At 46.1% G+C, this 14994-nt stretch overlaps 2 protein-coding genes across 2 annotated transcripts; one reads left to right on the top strand and one right to left on the bottom strand.

Annotated features, from left to right (window-relative positions):
• Positions 1–2559: 2559 nt before the first annotated feature.
• Positions 2560–4304, bottom strand: LOC149358552 (superoxide dismutase [Cu-Zn]-like). Its single transcript, XM_089568856.1, has 5 exons — positions 4094–4304; positions 3614–3710; positions 3337–3406; positions 3097–3214; positions 2560–2758 (listed from the first exon to the last, which is right to left on the bottom strand). Exons 1-5 carry the CDS (start codon positions 4163–4165, stop codon positions 2651–2653), a joined length of 465 nt encoding a protein of 154 aa, XP_089424982.1. The 5' UTR covers positions 4166–4304; the 3' UTR covers positions 2560–2650.
• A 240-nt stretch (positions 4305–4544) lies between these two features.
• On the top strand, positions 4545–10175 carry eIF1A (eukaryotic translation initiation factor 1A). The gene is made up of 6 exons (XM_089570647.1): positions 4545–4702; positions 5356–5439; positions 6111–6214; positions 8342–8474; positions 9178–9269; positions 9422–10175. Exons 1-6 carry the CDS (start codon positions 4687–4689, stop codon positions 9425–9427), a joined length of 435 nt encoding a protein of 144 aa, XP_089426773.1. The 5' UTR covers positions 4545–4686; the 3' UTR covers positions 9428–10175.
• The last annotated feature ends 4819 nt before the right edge of the window (positions 10176–14994 follow it).

Raw genomic sequence — 14994 nt, 5'->3', positions numbered from 1 at the left:
TTGGCGTGTTGGATGCTGCTTTTTCTTGCTGCACATTCTTCCGTCTTTTCTGTTGTGCAGAAATATTTTGTCTAAAAACTTCAGTATCAAATTTCACTCATTGATCAACCTTCAAGTTAACACACAATACAATAACAGCGTTCTAGCATGCCACACGCTGCTGCCGTTAGGTTCTGGGGTAAATGTACAGCTGCGGACAGAATAATATGGACCTTGCTTCTGCACTGAAACTTCTGTCATGTTGCATAACTGAAATAGAACTGTCCAAGGGCAAATCTTTTGCATGAAACATCCATATTTTTGCTAGGTAACTCGTAAATGACTGTTCAAGCGTGGTGCATATTCTACTGTCTGTGACTGTACTGTTGCATTTAATTTCTTTTTTTACCACCTGCTACATACAGTATTGTGCGTTTTTATCGTAAAGACTTTCAAAATTTTTCTTACCTCAACCGCTGGCTCGTTTGCGGTGAAACTGCTCACAGAGCTTGCGTATTATGGTAACTTTTGTATCGTAGCAAGTTTTACAACGGTACTTGCTTAGTCGAGCCGTGCATGATGCGAAAACGTAGTCTGTGTCGAGATCGGCGAACCGAAGCCCAAAACACCGAGTTTTTGCTGAAGGGCGGCAGTAGTGCCATCTGTCTTCTGCAGTGGAAAGCGTCACAAGGCGCCAAGGCGAGCGTTGCAAGGAGCGCGGGGGCCTTTTCGTCTGCTTCAACTGAAGCGCTTCGCACATTTTCGGCCAACTGAGCAGAAAAAATGCCAGAAACAACTATTTTAACGAGGCTGTGTCATTAAAAGAATATCGTTTGACGTCGTCTTTTTTTCGTCCAATGACATTATCCAATTCAGTTTATATCGTGTGCTTTCGTGGCTCTCCTAAAGCGTCGGAGGACGACGTCGTGAAGTCGTGAGCTGTGTTTTTCGTTTAATTTCGTTGTGGAAGACAGATGGCGCTACTGCTGCCCTTCAGCAAAAACTCGATTTGGGCTTCGGTTCGCCGATCTCGACGCAGACGATTACGCTTTTGCATCATGCACGGCTCAACTAAGTAAGTACCGATGTAAAACTTGCTACGATACAAAAGTTACCATTATATGCAAGCTCTGTGTGCAGTTTCACCGCAAACGAGCCAGTGGTTGAGGTAAGAAAAAATTTGAGTCTTTACGCTAAAAACGCACAATACTGTATACAAGACAATAAGGGGAGTATGAGCATGCCTAAGCTGCATTTTGATGCCGAAACAAAAAAATATGGGTGCAGTTTGCAGAACAGCAGCTGCAGAAGCCATCTTCAGAGGTCTGCAGTAGGGGAGCCAAACTTTACGGAAGCATCCCTCCAGAATATACAGACCTAGCTTTCCCAGTTTTCTCTGTGCATGACTTCCCTGGTGGAACATGCACTTTCAGAACACTAGCATTCCTGTGATCCAGCATTGGGAGCAAATCAATTTCGGTGCCCCTCATAGCCAGAGTCGCTTTGGGACGTTAAACCCCTTTTAACCTAAACCTATAAATTTCCTGGGGAACTCCTAGAGGTCACTGCTCAGGAGTTTGCATTTGTCTTCCTACCAACCAAGTCATTCTACAGATGTGAACATTCTACTCAAGCTTGTGCAAAAAATTGTGGCTGGAAAGTGCACTTACCTTAGCAGTAGTTATGTCACTCTGCTGCTGATACGAAAGATGCGGGTTCAGTCCCGGCTGCGGTGGTCGAATTTCAAAGGAGGTGAAATCCTAGAGGCCCGTGCACCGAGCAATGTCTGTGCATGTTAAAGAATCCCCGGTGGTCAAAACTTCTGGAGGCCTTCACTACGACTTCACTCATAGCCAGAGTCGCTTTGGGACGTTAAACCCTCGTGAACAATAAAGTAGTGAAAGAGTGGCAAAATACTTACGGTTTCACCTTACCAGGTGGAGGTGTGCCATTTAACTAAGCTTTAACAAATTTGCAAAAGCATGGACAAGCGTCTGCAACAAGCTATTTTGTTGCCGTCACCCATGACAAATTCCACCTTTCAGGAAATTAGCACCATGCAGAACAAATGTTTTGCCTGCTCAAGCTGTGCTGTTCCAAGCCTTTTCAGCTAGGTTGTACCAGTGTATCTCCCAAAGTGTAGAGAAATCCACAATGATTAAATAGGTTGTGGTGCCAACTGGTTCCCGAAGCCCTCCACTATGGAGTCCCTCCAAGCCCTTTTTGGAGTCCCTCTTTAGGATTCAGGAGGAAAATGGCACAAAAAAACGTGGACAAAAAGAGAAACACGACAGGACCAGCGCCTTGTCCTGTCGTGTTTGTCTCTTTTGTCCACGTTTTTTTGCGCAGTTTTCCTCCTGAATCATGAACCAACTAGCCCAAACTGGAGTTCTTCTCTTTGGGAAGTTAAACCTCGAAATCCAAATCTTGCTGCTTTGCACTCCAGCAAATATTGCTTTTGTACCATACACCCACCACAGTACATTTCTGCAAAAAGCAGTTGCCAGGGTCACCAATGTATGAACTAGTTGACTAGCTCTTGTGCAGTGCTGCTGGAATCACAAATGAAATGGCACCAAGTAAAAACAAAACACCTTTATTAATTCAAATGCTGTGAACACCACGTGAACAAAGTGAAGATAAACTATGCCGAGCATCCTGGCTGGCTGGCTTACTTAGTGATGCCAACCACACCGCAAGCAAGACGGGCTCCTGCATTTCCAGTAGTCTTGCTCAGTTCATGGCCTCCCTTTCCAAGATCGTCTGGATCAGCATGAACCTGTTAGAAGGACACAGCTCGTATGTTGTACCAAAAGCACTGCCAGAATATTGAAAAGAAAACTACTGAAAGTAAATGTTCACAAATGCAGATGCTCAGAGTAATGCAGTTCGTGTAAACGGGAATGTACCAGATGCTCAGAGTAATGCAGTTCGTGCAAACGGGAATGTACAACATAGCACGTTCCAATGTTTAATGCAATTACAAATAATTGCAGAAGAAAAAAAGTGATGGGAGGAAAACTGGAATGGAGCGAGTGCTCACTGGCTACTGCAGCCAGAACAGCCTGTGGTCTGCACAAAGGCACTGCTCACTCGGCAAATGCACTTCACACTCACCACAACAGAACGTCCTATGATGTTGTGCTCTCCAGTAAGGGAAATTACGCTATCCTTGATGTTCACCTTGGCAACACCGTCGTCACCAGCAATCACATTGCCAAGGTCTCCAACGTGCCTGGTTTTCAAGGTAGAGAAAAGGGCGGGAAGTGAGGGGGGCAAGGAAAGGCAAATACAATCAGCCCACAGACACTAGCACAAAATGCATGTCGCGACAATCTAGTTCCCGACGTGCGTCACCTGTCAGTGTCGGCCGGCGCGCCGTGCTCCTTCTTGTGGGGGTTGAAATGTGCACCTGCACTAACGCATCCTGAAAAAGAAAAAAAAAAAGCCCGCTCGTCAATACCAGTCGGGATACAAACCACCTGTTACAATCGGAACAATCCGCCAACCAAGACGAGAGCCATACGACCATTGCGCGCGGCATGCTAGTGCGCGATGAAAAGGAACTAAGTGTAATTACAGGGTAGGCACTGTGGTGCAGTCAGAACGGGTTTCAGCATTTTACAGAACGTACCGTTAGTGTTATCTCCGAACTCGTGGATGTGGAATCCGTGCAGTCCTTTGCCGAGGCCCTTGATTTCGCCGACAACTTCGACCGGCTTTCCAGCAGCCTGCAGGGAGCACGTTATCGTGTGTGAAATAAACATACGTATATAAATTGTCAAATAAAGAGGCCATTTTCGAGTGCGCCAAGGGCGTTAGCTTCGATTAACGGGAAGCACTCGAGAGGGAAACATCCATTCAGACACAAGGTAATGGTGCCGTGTGCAGAGCGCCCCGTCTACCTCCGGCGTAAACAACAAAAAGAACCACAGATTACAGACAAGGGGCCTTGCACGATTAGCTGCAGAATTACGGCCGCATTTCCAACTACAGCATATGCAAATTCCCAATTTCCACAGCACTCAGTCCTATACTTTAGGGGGATGATGGATAGGTGCGCGAGCACAAATCACTCTAAACGACATGCCACTTTATGCTCCTTGGAGCTCACCTCCTGCGTGAAGTGGATGGTCCCCTCGGTTGTTTCCGAGCCCTTCAACACACACACAGCCTTGATGGTCATTTCGAGACTATAACGCCTCAGTTCAAACTGTTAGTTGAGGAAGGAACAGCCGAAACTGGAACGTAACGACAAGGCCGCGGAAACGCCACACACACTCGCGCCGCTCGCTGTTTCCCGCTTCCCTCGCCCTTCAGCTCCTTTAAAAACTGCGACTAATCGATACTGCAGCGCCACCTCGCTGCGCCGCCAAACAAAAAAAAACGCCTGCATTAAACAAAAAAACAATTATAACTAAGATTAATAAGTATACAAATCTTTAATCAGACTTTGTCATAGATCGAAATAACAAGAAATTTGTGTTTTACTAGCGCGCGAAGTGACTAAAGTTACATCAGTGACCGCTAACGGCTGGTTTTAGGCAATTTAAAGAACATAACACTGCAAATATGAGCAACATTGACTCCCTACTAGTAGCGCCACCTTTTCCGGGCTTGTGCGTCGTCCATATTGCGTGGTGTGCAAGTAGGTCTCCGAAATCTGGGTGAATTTATCTTGAAAAACGTCAACTAAGCAGTCTTGACATGCCGAAGAACAAGGGTGAGTGTTTCTGTTGCCAGCTTTGCCGGAACACAGCCGCGCTATGCCACACGCGATAACTCAACGACGCTGACTGCGGCTCACAATAGTCGTATTACCAGCCGCTGGCGTAATGCGCACAACGTTTTTCCTTTCTTCCAGAAATGTATTCTCGATTTCTGGTTGTTTTTGGGACAGGGCACATATCAGGGCAATGAGAAATATCGCGTTGCCTTTCACGTTGTACCAAAACATGCAAGTCAGATGTAGTGACGCAAGGTGTGTTTTTGAGGTGCTCCCCTTGTCACCTCGAACCGGACTGTGTCGTTCCTTTCTTGGTATCAACTATGACCTCTATTTAGCCCTTGTGGTCATGCTGTCATCGTGTCATTTTCATTGGTCTTGGCTAAAGTATCATATGGTAGTGGGCGTCATTTATATCTGCTGCATTGCAAGTTTTTATCCTGTAACGGACGATCAGTGCTAAATTTGTTAGAAGTGAAGTAACGAAGTCAGCAAATTAGCCAGACGCCTTTTATACTGCTTGTTATAGAATACGATAATATTTTGTGGCAGATAACGTCACTTATTGTGGCACGCTTTGCGTATGTCCAATGTGCTGTGTCAGGTCTGCGCCTAATGCTGGTACCCGGTCGTTTTGTTGTTGGTTACAGGAAAGGGAGGTAAAAACAGGAGAAGAGGAAAGAATGAGAACGAAACTGAAAAGAGAGAACTCGTCTTCAAGGAAGACGGCCAAGGTAAGGTATTCCAAGTGAGAAACGAAAAATGCGCTCACAAGGCCTGAGTAGAAAAGGTGCGGCCATTTCCTTGTGGCTGCAGGGTTGGAGGAATGAAGGTCTGAGGTTATTCACTCTGTTAGCACATGCCTCTGATTGCTACCGGGCGAACACGAATTATATTAGCATTTGTTTTTGTAGCGAAGTTGGATCGCCGAGATTGGTTATGTTCAGACTTAATTGCCAAATTGGGTTGAGTAGCTAGCTGACTTGTGGAATGCCCTTAAAAACATGATAAACTGCACGTGCGCTTGCATTCATCTGGGTGTTGCAGTGTTCTACTGCTTTGTGGCTGACAAAAAGCCATTGCATAAATTGCATCCATGGCTTCTGCAGTGACATTTTCATTCAAAGCAAATCTGAATGTATGTGGAATCAAGCAACATAATTAGGCAGTATAAGTTTCAAAAGGTGTAATATTATTGATTAGAACTTTGCGTGTTGTAATTGCAAGGAGGAAAAGGTGTCACCCCTCATGTTTTCTTCTGTTCACGAGTGTTGAGTGCTCACATGTATTATTTTAAATGACATGGTAGTAATAGTAGTTAGGGGCTAGTGCTACGACTGCATGGTGTTTGTAGTTTATCTGTGTAAATTCACCGATCCTATTGCCTTTTCACGCCATGAAATAGAATATGCTCAAGTAATCAAAATGCTTGGAAATGGACGGCTAGAGGCCATGTGCTTCGATGGAATGAAGCGACTCTGTCACATTCGGGGAAAACTGAGAAAAAAGGCAAGTGAATTCTTAACTTTCTATTGTGTGGGCCCTTTATGAAAAGTAAGGAGCCCAAGTGATTTGCTTCGGGGTCATGTTGTATTACTCGTTGTGCATCACCAGTTACACGAATTCCTTGAAGATAAGAACGGAATATTCGTCCTTGTGAAAGTTGGGTCTGCAATGGAGGTTATGTATGACCTTCAACTAGGCTGTTTCCTGAAACTGCCTAGGGGCATTTTTCCACTAGTGCAAACAGTGGTTCTGGTCTGTAAGGCTGTACAACCTGAGCTAACCAGGTATAATGTGGTTTGGCACATTTGCTGTGCATGCTTAGCATACTGATCTGGCTCTTGGGGCTAAAATTTGTGGGCTAATGACATGGTGACAGATACACATGACAACGTTCAGAACGCTAGGTTTGCTATAGCTTTGGCTGAGCTGGTGTTTGGCCTGGTGTCTTCCTTGGCAGAAACAGGCTGTCTGTGCCGACCGCCTCATTTGTAAGGCATGACATTGAGTCTGGGAATTTCGTAGCTCTGCTAAGGCTTCTGTTGCCATATGAAATTGGCTTGCAGCTGAGGATGAGGGACTGATGAATTAGGTGCACTTGTATTTTCTCTAAAACCAGCTGTTCCACATGAAAAGCATCATCGCAGAATGACATGAAGAGAGGATGCAAACCAAAGAAAAAGAATGGTAGAAAAGAGGGTACATAGCTTACATGAAATTACAGCTTTTGTGTTTTTTAGGTGGTTGTGCGCACTTCTGTTACACGGGGTCAGTTGCCAGTTAGTGACATCACCACTGAGTGTGTTGAGGCCAGTAAGAAGCTGCCATTTCTGCCAAGAGGCATACCAAGGGAGTGGAAATGTTTAGGGTGGCAGAGAGTTGAATGGGCTTTTTAATAAGCTCAGGAAGTGTGCTGGGTTATTTTTCGTTGTGACGGAGAGTCTTTTATTCTGAAGTGGGTACAGCTTGGCTGACGAATGTAGAGCCATTTGCCATTCGGGCCATGTGGTGACAGATGACCCAGATATTGTAGCACGTAGTAGGAATAATGCTGGCTTTTCACTGAACGAGATAACTTTGATTTGGTTACTGTCGGTGCACACATTGGCCACAGGTCATGCTGCTGTGATAAGTGTATCATTACATGCATTTAGCCACCAGTATCCGTGGTTATCAGCAATAAAGAATGGTTTTTAAATGTTTGAGATCTTGTAGTGGAAACTTAATACCAATGTAGCTTCTGCTTTGGTGCAGAGATGCTTTTGTCTTGCTAGACTTGTCTGTTCCTTTCATTGCCAGTAAGTGGAGGAGTGCGCTTGGTGGTATTGAGTCCTACCTAGTGCATTTCTGAAAGCCTTTTATTTTCTTCCTTGATACTTATCATTCTGTGTTGATGGAGTTCTGCCCATTGATGTGGTTTTGACAGAAGTGTGTTCAAACTAGCTGTATTATATCAAATATATGAAGTAAACAAGGTGTACCATTTTATTGTTGTTGCTAGCATATTTGCAGCATAGGCATGTTTTTAGCTTTGTGAGCAGTTTTGGTAATTGTATAGGCAATACTAAAGCTGGGTAATGCAGCTGTTGAACATTCAATCTTACTTGGTACTGAGATTAGCTGTAAATTGCATCCATCTAGTAGTTTTATGCTCTGTTAGCTTTTCATTCTTTAACTTTCTTTTTAGCTTGCATTCGTGCATAATGCAGCAGTAGTCTTGTGTTAAATGCATTATTTCTGGCTTGTTACGTGTAATAATTCCAGCCTTGAAGCATTTGTTATTTGTGAGCTGCAACTGCTCTGTGTATTGAATGCTTGCTTGGTCTTTACAGCTTTCTTGCTTTCCAAGCAAGCTGGTGTTTTTCACTGATATTTACGGGCACTGCACACTCGTCACAAATTTGCTGGGTCTGCACTGTAGTGGAAATATTTGACTTCTTTTCTCCACACGTGACTGATGGTTATCGTTTCTGCATTTCGCTTGGTGGTTTGTAATTTCCTGTTGGGAATATTGCACTGAATTCAAGGCTAAATTTAAATGTGCGATTTTCGATTTCTCTCGTGGCATAAAGCGTAAATCAAGGCGGCGGTTGCCGATTTGCGTATGTTTTAGTATGCTGGTTGTATTTGCAGGTTTGGATAAACCAAGGTGACATAATTTTAGTGGGTCTAAGGGACTATCAGGATGCCAAGGCAGACGTTATCCTCAAATACAACCCGGACGAAGCACGAAACCTGAAATCCTATGGAGAGCTGCCCGAGCACGGTGAGTTGCAGTGTAGAAAGGGGCGTTGGTGCCTACCTGATGTTCTATTTAATGCTGCCAGTTCTTGGTGCGCAGGAAAGAGGCGCAATTTTTTGAGGTGGGTGGGGATGGGGCTTGTGTCTGAGCTCGGGTACTTGTCTTGATGTTGTGTTCAAAGTTCATTTTAATTCAGACCCTTAAAGGTCGTTAACAAATTGGCAGTGGTCTGGTAATGCCGATAATGTGTTGAGCCCTTCTGCTCGCACTTAAGGGGGTCCTGTGCAACGATCACATATCCACTGCATCTGTATATCATAGCCTTAGTCGCTTTGGGACGTTAAACCCCATAAACCAACTAGCCAAGTGCATCTGTATTTTTCTTCTATGTATTGTTTTTGTTTGGAGTGTAGAAGCTACAGTTAACGTGCCTGTCTCGATGCATGGTTACGAATTCACTCAGCCTTTGTCAAATTCTCAGTGACAAATTTTTTCACGTTTTAAAGTTTTTACATGTACCTTCCCTCCCAACACCCATTTTGAAATGTTTGGTTTCATTTCATTCTATGCTATGAGCATGTTTATGGGTTTATTCAACTGTCTAGAAGTGTCTGGAGCTTGAATAATTTATATCAAACCTAAATGTGCTACCTGGCATCTTTCAAGCTTCAATTGCTGCATAGCCAGTTGCAGTATGAAGTTGGGCTAATGAAATAAATTCTTGCAGCCAAAATCAATGACACTGTCAACTTTGGTGAAGAGGAAGAGGATGACAACATTGAGTTCGATGAAGTCAGTGGTGATGAAGACATTGAAGGGGTAAGTCCCGCCTGGTCATGTGCAGGTGTTACTTGTGTCGTCCTAATCTTGTGAGCTCTAAAATAACCGCGTGTGTTGATTACCAGATTTGTTTGGTGTCAGTTGCTGCGTTTGCAGTCTTGTAAGTCTTGTTCTTTTTTTTTCCTGACTAGATCTGAGCATTGGTCGAGAGCCTCCCGGATCGGTCCCAGCAGTATCACTATGTGCAGAATGTCAAGCGCCACTGGTTTCTTTCAAGTATCATATGTGCAAAGTTCACTGCTCCCTCTTTGCATGTGTCATGTGGAGTCAGCTAAAGTAAAGCTAATGAACTGCTATTTATTCATCTGTACTCCTCAGCCCAACAATTGGAGGTAGGCCCTGACTATGCCACAATGGGAGTGAGTTTGCGTGTGTGCTGTCATGGCAGCAGCATTGGTGGTCTCCATTGAAGAACCCTGTTGCCAAATTTGCTGGCGCCACCTCCGAACAGGAACTGTGAACTTTTTAAAATTTAGCAACACGTTTTTCCCATGTTTTTATGGCAGTCATGTGCCGGTCCGTTTACTGCAGCGTTAAAAAAGCAAGTGGCAAACCTCGACTGCTTTGCTGTGTCGCTGCACTTCAGCAGTTCGCCCTGGATCCCTTCTGCCTCAACTCACTCAATTGTGTAGGTGTTCATGCTGTTCACCCAGAAATGTTAACTTCCTTGTGCTCTTTTTTTTTTTTTACTGTGGTATGTGCTGGGCAGCAATGAGATGGCTGGGTGGTTGTAGACAATAAAAGGCTGCTTTATTTGATGTGTAAAATCATTTTGATGTGTGCAGTAGTGGCTGCGACATGTTTCACATTGTTTGGCATATCTTAACGTCTGTGAATATAAATTGATATGAGATGAAGTGCTAATAAAGACATTACTGCCAATTATTACGTTGACTACTGAATGTTTGTTTACTATTTAATAATATGCAATATGAGCCCTGTTAAGCTTGTGCTGATTTAATCATAGTTTTGACAAGTGGAAGAGACTGTTGTTGGTGCAAATTGATCAACCAAACCACATGCTGCATGCATGATCTGGAGTCTGATGTTTCAGGTGTACTATGAGCAACAGATGAAATGAGAACAAGAAAGCTGAGGTGGCAACCAAAGAACACCGACATATTAGCTTTTGGAGGTAAAATACTGAAAAGCTTGATTAACATTTCTGATAAAGTCTTCGCGCTTTCAAAGTGAAATTGCCCTCGTGTATTCAGCTTCTCCTGGCTTAAAGCTGCTTATTTTGCTGTTCTTGGCTGTCTTCTTCATGTTTCATTACTTACTAACAGTACCTTGTCTTTACCTTGCCTCCATGCAATGTACCGTAGTAAACAGACTAAGATGAGAGTAAAATTCAGTTTTGGCTGCTATGCTCGACAAGTGGGTTCTCGGTGCTAGCACATAGTTTTATTAATGTTGATTGTTGCAACTGTTAAAGGTGCTGTAAAAGTACTGATGTGAAACTACAAAGCCAGAGGCACTGCATATTTGAGATTATTCGTGCTGATCCTTGCCACTACGTGCTGGCTTACAGCTGAATTATAAGTTCGGCAGTCAACAATGGGCACATTTTTGAAGGAATTTTAGAAGGTATGTGTTAAAAGCGGTGCGAGGTGGGAATATTATATACAGCCACTCGAAGTGGCTTTTTTCTTTGTTGGTTCTGTGACATTTTATATCGATAATTGTATACGAGAGAACAATGTTCATGGCACAGACTCCCATGGGATACATAGGAGGTTCTACATATACTATGTTGGGACCCAAGGAAAAAAATAACGGGATCTGCTTTGGGGCCACATTGGAAACTGTTGTGTAACATCTCTTGAGACTCTCCTTGCTCTCTGCAGCCTTCATAACTGACCACAAAGCGCTGTGCACAAAGAAATTCTGCCAGTGAAACATTTCATTGGCGTCACCTGTCTTCCCCAAAACTGCATTTGTGTTTCCACCTGAACCAGCAAAACTGTGTGCATGGTGCGAAACCACGGCAGTGTGGAGCTATTCCTTCAAAACGACAAGCACCAAAGTTGCCACTTGGTCAGCATTTGGACGCGCTACCCGAAATGCAGTGGCAGACGAGCGTAGACTGTCATGACATGACCTAGCAAGAGTCGTGTCATATGGTGCTACCCTAAAGTTTGGAGAATTTAAACAGTGAGCATGAACTGAATGTACTGCGCTTTTCCGCTGGAAGATAGGGCAGTAAGTCCGCTTTATGTACCAGTGTCCTGACAGCGATGCAGCTGAGAAGCCTCGTTTTGTTCTGTACACCCAGTAAACTTTCTGCGGCTAGGCAGGAAAGGGAAGGAAACGGGCCTTTGTCCTTGAGCTGTGCCCCAGCTACCCCCCACCTTGTCTCTCTGAACTATACACTTGCGCATCTCCAGCCCGAACAATGACCAACCGATCCATGGGTGTCCCTATTCAGGAATTAAAATTACAGGGCGAGGGTGGTGAGAGTAACAGAGAAGCTGTTGTCATTTTTTGTTTCTGCTGATGTGTCGCGAAGGGCTAGAAATGTCTATGTCTTCAACACTCATGTCCAAGAGGACAAAAATTCACCGTCGAGGAGAAAAAGGAGGAGGAGGTAGAAGAGGAAAGGCAGAGAGGTTATCCGAAAGAATAATCTGTTTGCTACCCTACACGGGGGGGGGGGGAAGGAGTGAGGGGATAAAGAAAGAGAAAGGAGAGTAACAGAAAATTGAAGTCACTCAAAAACGTCAGCGCTCATTGAAGTCACAGCCTATCGTGCAGGCCAGAAGTTCTCAAGAAGCGGAGCAGTGCCTTGGAGGCCTTGTCCGCCGACGACCGCCGCGGACAGTGGCCGAGAATATTCATTTCCGTCAGTGGGCGTCGATGTAGGCGCTCCAGCGCACTGCTGAGAGACTGCCTTTCGGTGGTGTAGGCAGGGCAGTCACAAAGAATGTGGGTTATAGTCTCGTCATGCCCGCAGATGGCACATGCATGGATATCAGCTTAATAATTAGTAATGGTTGGTGAAAGCTACACCAAGCCAGAGGCGACACAGCAAAGTTTCTTCTCGTCGTGGTAGGCCTGATGGTAGCCGGAGCTTCAGATCTGGGTCCAAGGATTTTAAACGGGAATTGCAAAATTGTCCGGAATTCCACGCAGCAAGCGTGATGTCCCGCGCAAGTGCGCGAAGCCTGCTCGCTGCGTCTGATCTCGAAATGGGGATCGGCACAAAATCGCCGTCGTCGTGAGCAGTTCGCGCGACCTCATCCGAGCGGTGATTGCCTGCTATGCCGCTGTGCCCCGGTAGCCATTGGTAGATAATGTCATGTCATTTGTTGATGGCAGAGTGACGTAGTTGTCGAATTTCTGCGACCAGTTGTTCATGGGCTCCACGGTGAAGAGCAGCTTGTAAGCCTTGGAGGGCAGCTTTGGAATCGGTGAATATAGACCACCGCTGAGGGCACTGCTGACTGATGAATTCAATGGCGACACGAAGAGCGGTGAGTTCTGCACCTGTCGAAGAAGTGGGGTGACCTGTACTAACTGTAGTGCTTGCGGGTATGACCACAGAGTCGGAAGTGATAGGGTTCACTGAGCCGTCGGTGTAAACGTGCACCCGGTTTGCTTGGTGCTCATGAAAATATTAAAGAAAAGAACATTTGTTATGAATTAAGGGGATGCCTTCAGAAGAAAACAAGGGGATGTGTAGGGAATACACTAAACCTATTCAACGGTGCACAGGGGCAAGGGCACCTCCTTTCGTTTCCTGCGTAGCCTGTATTGCATTGCCACAGAAAAGTAACGGGAAGATAGTTTTACCCGACGTCAGGGGCGCCTTTTTTGGGTGCAGCTAAAACTAGGCAGAAAACTGTCCTTTGTCCCCGTGCCATGGGGAGTGACCTACTCTGCACTTCCTTCTTCCGTGCCTCCCTGCTGTTTTGCATAAAACGTACGGGTAGCCGCATATTCTGCGCCCGCTATGACGTCGATGCAAACTATGTATTGAGAACGTAGCTCGAGTCTGATTTTGTCGCCACCTTACTACCGTGGCTGGTAGTAGCAGAGCGAAACGCCATGCATATATACCACGGAGAGAGCTGAGGAATGGACAACCGGAAAAGTACCGTGCTCGTTTTCTCTTCGTAGCCGCGCCCACGATTCGCCCTCCGCGGCCACCTGGTCATGGTGCGCCTCACTTCTTTCTAGTGCGGAGCCTTGCGTGGAGATTGCTTTATGGCTTGAAAAAACCGTGCACAACTTTTACGTTCGCGTTTTTACGTCTGAACACGAATCCATGAAGACACCGGAGTGTGCCTATAGGTGTTGCGCCTTTGGTTGCAGCGACCGGTGATGGATGGATGGAAAAAACTTTATTGTTGATAAATTTAAAGGGTTCTTGACCCTTACGGGTCACTGGGCGCCGTGGTCGATCCTTGGTCCAGGATGCCGCACTTGACTGCTGCCATCGTGGCTCGGCGTACAAGAAACCGTTGCGTTTCGTCGTCCTCGCTGGCCAGCAAGTGCTCCCACTGCATCATACTCGGGTTGTTTATTCTTGGCTCTAAGTCTGCCTTAGGGCAGGTCCATATGACATGCTCTAGTGTAGGTTTACCCTGACACCACGGACATTCGTGTACATATTGTGCAGGGAAAATCTTGTGTAGTTTGGCAGGTGCGGGTAGGTACCGGTTTGTAGTCTGCGCCAGTCCACCGCCTCCTCTTTGGTAAGCCTTTTGTGTGGGGCTGGGTAGCGTTTCCGCTGACCCCTGTAATGATCGAGTATATCTGAGTACGTGGGGGTAACTGGGTCAAAGGTGCCCGTGGTGCAAAGTGCTGAGTCTGCTCGGTTGCCGTACCCTCGAGCTAACTCGTCTGCTGCCACGTTGCCCCTCATCCCCTCATGTCCGGGAACCCACACTATATTATGTTTAGTGTTTTTGTGTCTTCTCGTCGTGTGTAGAATATGATTGGCGATGCTGTCGATCCTGCCTCTTGTGTAGTTTCCGCATGCTTGTTTGGAGTCCGTCACTATGTGAGGTTGTGCCCTGTTGCGTTGCCGTGCGATATTGCCAGAGCAATGGCGGCTTCTTCAGCGAGAATTGGGTAAAACTCTTTGCTATTCCGAGCGAGAAACGGCATGGGGGTAAAGGGCGGGACAAAGGAAAAGGCAGTGTTCTTAGCTTCTTTTCGTAAACGCTCATACAGTTGTGCGGATGCACATTCTGACGTGCCTGACAGAGGTGTCTGCGCTTTTGTGTTCCAACGAAATCAAGTGGTAGTCACAAAGCAGCCGCCGAAGTCGGCCCCTCAGTCTGCACTTGCGCAACCAGTCGTTTGCTCGAATGCGGCACTATGCTCCGTCACTGCTGCAGCTCCCGATGCGGTCCGGAGCTACGATGCAGAGGAGAGGTGTGCAAACGTCAACAGAAGCTGGCTGTCTGTAGGGACGCAAGGCGGCGTGGTCAGTTTCTTCCCATTTTGTTCCTTTTAAAGCGCAGCTCTTTGGCGCCCGTTCCTGTGTTTCGCGGCGTCGCCGTTGTCCGTTGTAGCCAGCTCCGGTGCCGGGGCAGCGCGCTGCTCTAGTTGCGCGCACTCCTGGCGCCATCTCCCGCGACCTTCCGATAACTTAATTGCTCTTTCCGCTTCTCGCCAGATCAGTGGTGGCGGATCTCGATATGTGCACCGCCCCAACCGAAACGCACAGCCGCTGCCGTTCGCCACTGCGAACCGC

Source organism: Amblyomma mixtum, chromosome 2 (genome assembly GCF_055824585.1).
Source record: "Amblyomma mixtum isolate Tamu chromosome 2, ASM5582458v1, whole genome shotgun sequence".
NCBI lineage: Eukaryota > Metazoa > Arthropoda > Arachnida > Ixodida > Ixodidae > Amblyomma > Amblyomma mixtum.
The sequence above is the reverse complement of the archived record's forward strand: the minus strand, read 5'-3'. Positions and strand labels throughout refer to the sequence as shown.